The 9,556-nt window shown below is 38.3% G+C and overlaps 2 protein-coding genes across 2 annotated transcripts; both read right to left on the reverse strand.

Moving 5' to 3' along the window:
• Positions 1-228: 228 nt before the first annotated feature.
• LOC108431237 (olfactory receptor 146-like) lies at positions 229-1,167 on the reverse strand. The gene has a single exon (XM_037546251.1). The coding sequence runs from the start codon at positions 1,165-1,167 to the stop codon at positions 229-231; it is 939 nt and encodes a 312-aa protein (XP_037402148.1).
• A 7,192-nt stretch (positions 1,168-8,359) lies between these two features.
• On the reverse strand, positions 8,360-9,298 carry LOC108431236 (olfactory receptor 146-like). Its single transcript, XM_037546255.1, has one exon. The coding sequence runs from the start codon at positions 9,296-9,298 to the stop codon at positions 8,360-8,362; it is 939 nt and encodes a 312-aa protein (XP_037402152.1).
• Positions 9,299-9,556: the final 258 nt, after the last annotated feature.

Raw genomic sequence — 9,556 nt, forward strand, 5'->3', positions numbered from 1 at the left:
GTAGTGTAAGTTAAAGTATTGTTATTGGAATATAGTCAGAAAAGTATAAATCTATCAAAATGAATGACACATAACTAAGAAACTAGTTTGGTGAAGAACTATATATGGACACCATAGACAGGAATATCACAATTTCAAAACTAGTACAAGTTACTGTGAGTCACGTGAACAATTTAATGTCTAACTACAGACAGAAATTCTTTCTTTAATAATGCATGAAGATTCTGGCTATGGGACCACCCTCTTTGAGTGTAGAATCTTCAGCAGAGCATGTCTTATCTCAGTAGTTTGTAGAGCATATATGAGAGGGTTCAGAATTCCTGGGCCGACATGGAAAAGCAGTGCAGCTCCTTTCCTGTATTCTGCATAACCAGAGAAACGATGGAGTATGATCATGATAAATCCAGACATACACATGATTAAATAGACAGTCAAATGTGTGCTGCAGGTTTTTAAAGCCTTTTTGTTCAAAGTTTTGTTTTTACTGTTAATACACACAGCTGTTATTTTGGCATAAGTAAGTAAAATGCATCCCATAGAAGAGCCAAGGACAGCTACTGTGTATATCAGGCCATATATATTATTAATGTAAGGATTTTCACATGACAGTTTGAACAGTGATGCATTATCACAGAACAGACTTTCTATTATTGTTCCACAGCGATTCAGCCTTATTGTCAGAGCTAACAGTATGCTCACACAGAGCAGCGCAATACCCCAGGCTGATGCAGTCAGTTTAACCACCATTTTGGTAGTCATGATAGTTGTATAGTGCAGTGGATTACATATGGCAACATATCTGTCAAAGGCCATAACCATGAGTACAGTGTGAGAGGCAGCAATATGCAGGTGGAAACCAAAGGCTTGAACAACACAGTCAATATAACTGATGTAGAGTTGAGATTTTGGCCTTAAAAGGTCCCCAAGCAACCGAGGGAAAATGACAGAGTTTCCAAATGCATCATTAAAGGGAAGATTACAGAAGAGAATGTACATAGGCTCATGCAGGCTTCTTTCTATTGTTATGAGCAGAATGATTCCGATGTTAGCTACCATAATGAGCAGATAGAAAACCAGGAAGAAAAGAAATGTAGGATACAAGGTTTGTTCAGGGACAACCAGTCCCTCTAACTGTAAATAAGGACTATTAAATGTCATGTTTTCCATTGAGAAATATAAGCAGAATGTAAGCTTGGGGGCTTTAAATCTTTGTTGTTCTATACAATTTCCGTTCTATATTTTTAGTCTTCATTCTTCAAGATACATGATTCCTCGAGTCCCAATTCTTTGAGAATTCCAAAAGTATTCTTCTCCCAATATATATTTGTTGTATACAGTGTACATGTAGTGAACGTAGATATATTTCAAAATAGTTAAGTAATAAGAGCAAAATCACTGAAATGTAAAATGTAACAGCAATAACAATTATGGTCTTTTAGCTCCCCTGGATGATTAAGAAGTATTTACATGATACAGTATTAAAATATTATGAGCAAGTCCAGCTTTGATCTATTATTTGTCATTTACTTGTCAAAGAGCATCAGTACATCAATACAAAACATCAATCAGATCATCAATACAAAACAACAGAGCAATTATTATAGATGTCTGTTCCTCTGTCCTTATATTGCTGATCAGCCTCCAAGAGCTTATTGAACACGTGACAGAGTTTCATAACAACAGGTTGTTTTTCAAAAATGATTCCATTCTAAAAATAACTCAAAACCCCTGGTAATGTGCTTTTATATGCTTTAAAACACAAAGCTTATTTACACAGATAGTCTCCTCGCTTTAAAACATTCTTTCTCAAAGAAACAACATAACTAAGGATAATTAAACATATTGCATACATTTTCTTAGTGAAAGTTTGACTGAAATAGTTTTCAAAACTGATTTACTTAACTCACATATTGACCTTATTTAATTCTGGGTTACAACAATATAGATTTGGCCATCTTTATACATTTAAACATGAAATTGTTTTAAACGTTTTAGTCTCATTATGGTTTATATGGTTTAAAATGATAATGCACGGTTACCTGCTACTGGCTTAAAGTCTTGTTTGTTGAAAGATGCTGATGCCCAGTCCCCAATGACAGTTCACTCTCCTCTTTATGCCCTCTTAGCCATTTACTAGCCAAATGACAGTTAATACATTTAGAGTTTGTGTTCTTTGATGATCTTTGATAAAATTTGAGTTTGTGCTTTTACTTTGACAGATAAAGTAGAAGCAAGATTGGCTGAATAGATTTTGGACAACAGCAGCAAAATCACAAGGAACAATTATATTCCTTTGATTTTTTTTGTGGAAACAAGAGCATAAAATGTCTGAGTACTGAAGATTTTATTTGAATTTAAGGTAAATAATTTGACTGTGATGCTGAATTTTTGTTGTGTGTGCAGCTAGTGTTAATATTATCTGTATGCTAGGACAAGCTGCTTGTCACAGTGTCAAGGCTTTCTTCTAATACTTTTATTTGATCATATCTGACATACTAATGACAAATTCTGATTTTTCATCCCTCTGTTCATTCTAACTGCCAGTGCTTCACTGACTCAATTTAGGCATAAACTGCATCATGTCTTACATTATAAATGCTACATTGACTATAAATTTGAATGAATAAATTATTGAATTTTATTAATGACTTGTCTTAGTTATAGTAGATAATTATTGCATTTCTTATTTTTCAAAGGGTAACTCCTCTGATTTTTCAAATTTCCTGTGTAATTCAGTTACTGAGATGCAAACAAAGTAATTATGATCAGTTCAGTGTGAGATGTGAAATGGTTTATTGTAGAGATCTGAATTTTTTGGGTACTTGTGTATTTTGCTTTACAATTCTTTGTGTACCTCTCTGTCATTAAGGCATTTAAAATTTGAAACGTTTTTCAGGTTTTGAAAAAATTTTAGGCTAAAATATAACCACAAACCTGTGTGTAACAGTGTGTCTAGAATCAGGCAATGTAACCATTTCTTGTAATAGATTTCTATAAAGTATATTTAAGATTAATTGAGTTAATAAACTGTGGATGTCTAGTTCCCAACAGCACCAGTGTTAACAATTCAGATCTCGTAAGTTTCTTTACATCATCATCATCATCATCATCGTCGTTAAACGCTTAGTCCAGATAGGGTCACAGTAGAAATTGAGAGAGGAGAGAATCCCAGATGACCCTGTTCCCCGCAACTTCCTCCAGGTCATTCCTGGGGACCCCAAGCCACTCCCAGGCCAACTTGGAGATATACTCCTTCCAGCGGGTCCTAGGACAACCCCGGGGTCTTGTCCCGGTAGGCAGAGCCTGGTACACCCCCACCAGGAGGCTTCCAGGGGCTTCTGGATCTTTATGGCTCAGCTCCCTCTTCACCACTAAAGTCCAGTACAGTCATCGCATTACTGCTGCCGCCTGCCGATCTCACGATGCCTATTCCTGTCATTTGTGAACAAGACCCCAAGATACTTAAACTCCTCCAACTGGGGCAAGTCCTTTCTCCTTACCTGGAGTGGGCATGCCATCCTTTTCTGTGTTAAGACCTTGGACTCAGACTTGGAGGTGCTGATCTGAATACCAGCCACTTCACACTCAGCTGCAAACCGGAGGCATCCATGTGATCCAGGCAAAAGAACATCATCATCTACAAATAGCAGAGACGCCACCCTACGGCCTCCACACACAATGCTCTCCTGACCCCGGCTATGCCCTGACACTCTTTCCATGAATATCGCAAACAGAGTGGAGATAGGGCACAACCCTGGCAGAGTCCAACACTAACACCAAAAGAGGCTGACTTAATGCCGAGTATATGAATTCAGCTCTCATTCTGGGAGTACAGAGATTGATAGCCTAGCATCAACCTTCAGAACAAAAGGCTCTGAAGGGTCTGGGTGTTGTAAAATAGGGGCTGTGGTAAAAGCTTCCTTTAGTATTTGGAAAGCCTTATCTTCCTGCTCTGTCCATCATAATTTCCTACTGCCATCTTTGAGTGGGGAGGTATCAAATCAAATCAAATATAATTTATCTGTATTGTGCTTTTTACAACTGATGTCACAAAACAGCTTCACAGAATTCCAGAAAAGGCAAAGTTTTAACAAGAATGTAAAACCCACCAGGTGAGCAAGTCAGTGGCAACAGGTCCCCAGACCTGTGGGTGGTCGTGTACTTGGACAAAATGCAGGGAGATGGAGTTAGTTTTATTCTGTTTGTTTGTATGTAAAACAGGGAATGTGAACATTTCCAGAGTGTGGCTAATGATGCTGGCAGATCTGACTATGACAGGTTACCTAAAAGGATAGAACCATGTAGGACACCCAGACATGAGAGACATGAGACTTTGAAGTTCTTTTATGGAGGAGGGTGTTGGCCACTAAACTACCACTTGGACCTTTTGATCGACTTTTTGATCATGCCTTGGGAACTGATGATGTAACCCAAAAGTGACATTGCTTGTAGATGAAATTCACATTTTTCACATTTTAGGTACAAGCTATTGTATTGAACATGGGATCCCCTATCTCTGGAATAGACTAGGATGTCATCTAGGTATGCAGTTACATATCTCCTTAGCATGTCTCAGTACTTCATTTATAAAGGCTTGAAAAACAGAAGGGGCAATAGAGAGCCCAAAAGGCATCACCCGGTACACATAGTGCCCCCTAGTGATCACGAAAGCAGTTTTCCACTCATCCCCTTCTCTGGTTCTGATCAAGTTGTACACACTTCTGAAATTGAGTTTGGTAAAGTATTTGGCTCTTGACTGTTCTAAAGTGACAGTCAATAGAAGCAGAGGATAAGGGTTAAAAAAAATGGGGACAGTCGTGGGCTGGAGGTAAGGGAACTGGCCCTGTGACCGGAAGGTTGCTGGTTCGATCCCCAGGGCTGACAGCACATGACCGAGGTGTCCTTGAGCAAGACACCGAACTCCCAATTGCTTCTCAGGCACCGTGGATAGGGCTGCCCACCGCTCCGGGCAAGTGTGCTCACTATCCCCTAGTATGTGTCTATTCACTAGTGAGTATGTGGTGTTTCACTTCACGGATGGGTTAAATGTGGAGGTGGAATTTCCCAGTTTGTGGGATTAATAAAGTATCATGTAACTTAATTCTTGCCGACTTGATTGAGTGCTTGATAATCGATACAAATGTTTTTTTATTAATAAACAAGAAGCTAGAAACTACTGGGGAGGTGGATGGTCAAATAAAAACTTCATTCAAGGGCTTTGTTGATATATGTGTCCAGTGCCCTCTCTTCTTGTGCCAGGGGATAGATGCAGCCTTTGGGAAAATCTGGATTATCTATGAATTCAGTGGTGCAATCACATGATGTATGTGGGGGCAGGTGTTATTGGTCTTACTAAAGGCCTCTTTCAGGTTGTGGTGTTCAGAGAGGACATTGAATTCTTCATTAACAGTAAGAATCTCTACAGAATTGGATGATATTGTGATGCAATGAGTAATACAGCTCTGAAAACAAAAACCTGATCATCTTTCTATATCAAGATCAGTCCATGAAATGGAGGGGTTGTGTTTCTTGAGCCAAGGGAGACTTGGCTCTCAACTTCTTATTGTTGGAACTCAAATTCTTATTGTTCTAATACTAATAGGGGTAGAATCTCTGTGTGAAGTGCACTAGTCTGTACAGGCCCTGGATCTGTCACTTCTGAGACGATCCCCAGACCTGCTGGACCTCCATCATGTGCTGTTAGCTTGAAAGCTCTCTTTAACTTCTCTACAGGAATTTGAACTCGGGCAAAAGCTTTCTTGGTCCTTGTATCATTATTGGTGTACGATGGTATAATAATTGATCCAAATGGATTGCAAGATTAATTAGCTGACTGAAAGTCGTTCCACACACTGCTGGTGGCTAGGGTACAGAACTCTAGAGAGTAGTAGACTACTGAGTGATGTGCTTGCCGTAGTTTGATAACAGTTCACCTCTAACCTTGCCCTTGTATGAATTGGGCATAGGTTTATCAATGAATATAAGTCCAACTAGCCGTGGCCCATTCCAAAGCTTTATTAGCTAATCGGGAGACAAATGGGATCTTGGCTTGGTCTGAACTAAACGGTGAATTCTCAAGAAACACTGAACATTGCAGTAAGAATCCATGGCACTTATGCAGACCTCCTGCAAATTTACCAGGTTTCCTCACAGGAAATATGGAAGAAGGAGCCTCCACCTGTGATGTAACTTCCTGTGTGAAAACCAGAAGTGTAACGCTGGGGAGCGAGGAGGCAAATGCATACGCTGAGATAAGCAACTTTTATTATGGGCAAATCCAGGGTCATGGTAAAAACAGTCCAGGTACAAACAGCTGATACAGAGAGCAGGAGAAACAGACATGACAAAATTAACACAAAACTCCAAACAGACCAGAAATAAACAAAACACTTCAAACAACACATACACTTCGAACAGTACATCCAACAAACCGCACAAACAACAAAGACCAGCAAAGCCAAGGGGCAAACACAGGGCTTACATACACAGGGATGATGAGGGACAGGTGGAAAACAGGTGGCAACAATCAGGGGCAGATTCACAAAACATGGGGCCGGTCTAGGAAACCAAAACAACGAAAACACATGGAAGATCAAAACAAAAGGGCACATGGACGATCAGAAAGTAAACAGAAAAACCCCATGGAGTAGTGGGAAGAACCAACCATGACAAGAAATCAGCTGATCTCTGTGTGTATTCTGGGAGATGAAATGCATGTGTGTTTTCTGGCGATAAGGTCATGTGATCTCCCAGGGGATTCTGGGAGATTGAGTCTGTTACTTCATTCGAGACAAAAAAGTTTAAATGGAGGTATGTAATAGTACTGTAAACAAAAGCAATTTGATATTTTGGATGGTGAAGTTTCAAATTCAGATGTCTTATGCCATTATTTGAATTCATGTCTCACTTATACTGGAATACAATTGTTATGTAAGTTGATAAATTGAGTATGGAAATAATAATTAATTTCAGCACTAGTGCTAATTATTTTTAGGTTTCATGCAGGCCAAGTAATTCCTTTCCTCTCTCTTGCCCCCCCCTTCTCTCTCTGCTGAGGTGTAATTTCCTGTTCTGTTATTTAACAGTTTTAAACGATTAACTACCAGTGATTACATTCAGTGTGCAGAGCTGAAGACATTATTGCATACTAGTTTTCCTATACTCTTATTAAACCAGCCATATTTTTGGTCATATATCATTGTCAGAGGAGCTGTAGCTTGATATTTTATGGCAAAAGTAGGATCTGAACAAGTATTGAAAACGAGGCCCCACAGCCCACCTATGGTCCCCTGGATTGATATGCTTTTGTTACTGAAAATAATGGATCAACCACTGCAGTTTAATTTCAAATTGTCCTGACATACTGTACCTCATAAACCCTCATTGTGGGGTCTTCCACAGCCATGCTACCCTAGAACCACATAACACCACATCTAATGAAATTTCTCCATGGTCTTCGTCACACTGCAGTTGAACAACAGCACTAAGAACAGGAGCATCTACAGTGTATTTGCTTTGTCATAAGGGAAAGTTCAATGATAACCCACAGTTTTTAAATGTCTTTCTTCTATCATATTCTCTTTTTTTCAACCATGTGGAGTTTTTTTAAAAACAGGGTGGTGTATGGATGAATATTAGAAGGGACAGTTAGCTGTAGTTAGCTGTTACAGGCATACATTTCTGCAAGACTACAGTATGGTGGAGAATCCAAATTGTCAAATTCATATTCACACTTTTCCAAAAACCTGAGTAGCAGGCCTTGAGCACGAGCCATCACCTTTTCATTTAGTCAACATAACACTAAACATAATTGACTTAATGGGTGAAAAATGTGACAAAGCTTAAACTTAAGTAAAAATGCATTTTGCACGGGAATTACATGTGACATGTCATTTGTTTATTTTGCTATAGGATCTTCCAAGAATTTGTCTGTGCAACAAAATTGATTTTTTTTTGTTTTTTTGATTGTATTAGAAAAAGCCATATGTAAGTAAAATGTTACTCATTTGACCAAAAGTAGCCTAATAAAATAACTTGAGTAACGAACTTGAGTCACCTACTGCAATGAAAAACATCCACAGAAAAGAGCAAAATAACAACTAAAAATAATATATTTCCTTGCAAATATACTGTAGTGTAAGTTAAAGTATTGTTATTGGAATATACTCAGAAAAGTACAAATCTATCAAAATGAATGACACATAACTAAGAAACTGGTTTGGGGAAGAACTATATATGGACACCATAGACAGGAATATCACAATTTCAAAACTAGTACAAGTTACTGTGAGTCTTGTGAACAATTTAATGTCAAACTACAGACAGAAATATTTTCTTTAATAATGCATGAAGATTCTGGCTATGGGACCACCCTCTTTGAGTGTAGAATCTTAAGCAGAGCATGTCTTATCTCAGTAGTTTGTAGAGCATATATGAGAGGGTTCAGAATTCCTGGGCCGACATGGAAAAGAAGTGCAGCTCCTTTCCTGTATTCTGCATAACCAGAGAAACGATGGAGTATAATCATGATAAATCCAGCAATACATATGATTAAATAGACAGTCAAATGTGTGCTGCAGGTTTTTAAAGCCTTTTTGTTCAAAGTTTTGTTTTTACTGTTAATACACACAGCTGTTATTTTGGCATAAGTAAGTAAAATGCATCCCATAGAAGAGCCAAGGACAGTTACTGTGTATATCAGGCCATATATATTATTAATGTAAGGATTTTCACATGACAGTTTGAACAGTGATGCATTATCACAGAACAGACTTTCTATTATTGTTCCACAGCGATTAAGCCTTAATGTCAGAGCTAACAGTATGCTCACACAGAGCAGGGCTACACCCCAGGCTGATGCAGTCAGTTTAACCACCATTTTGGTAGTCATGATAGTTGTATAATGCAGTGGATTACATATAGCAACATATCTGTCAAAGGCCATAACCATGAGTACAGTGTGAGAAGCAACAACATGCAGGTGGAAACCAAAGGCTTGAACAACACAGTCAATATAACTGATGTAGAGTTGAGATTTTGGCCTTAAAAGGTCCCCAAGCAAACGAGGGAAAATGACAGAGTTTCCAAATGCATCATTAAAGGGAAGATTACAGAAGAGAATGTACATAGGCTCATGCAGGCTTCTTTCTATTGTTATGAGCAGAATGATTCCGATGTTAGCTACCATAACGAGCAGATAGAAAACCAGGAAGAAAAGAAATGTAGGATACAAGGTTTGTTCAGGGACACCCAGTGCCTCCAACTGTAAATAAGGACTATTAAATGTCATGTTTTCCATTGAGAAATATAAGCTGAACGTAAGCTTGGGGGCTTTAAATCTATGTTGTTCTATACAATTTCCGTTCTAAATTTTTAGTCCTCATTCTTCAATATACATGATTCCTCGAGTCCCAATTCTTTGAGAATTCCAAAAGTATTCTTCTCCCAATATTTATTTGTTGTATACAGTTGACATGTAGTGAACGTAGATATATTTCAAAATAGTTAAGTATTAAGAGCAAAATCACTGAAAATGTAACAGCAATAACAGTTATGG

Source organism: Pygocentrus nattereri, chromosome 16, assembly GCF_015220715.1.
Source record: "Pygocentrus nattereri isolate fPygNat1 chromosome 16, fPygNat1.pri, whole genome shotgun sequence".
NCBI lineage: Eukaryota > Metazoa > Chordata > Actinopteri > Characiformes > Serrasalmidae > Pygocentrus > Pygocentrus nattereri.

What these genes read in the sequence shown, in the direction of transcription:
- LOC108431236 (XM_037546255.1), bottom strand. Translation starts at nt 9,298, where the DNA reads ATGGAAAACATGACATTTAATAGTCCTTATTTACAGTTGGAGGCACTG.
- LOC108431237 (XM_037546251.1), bottom strand. Translation starts at nt 1,167, where the DNA reads ATGGAAAACATGACATTTAATAGTCCTTATTTACAGTTAGAGGGACTG.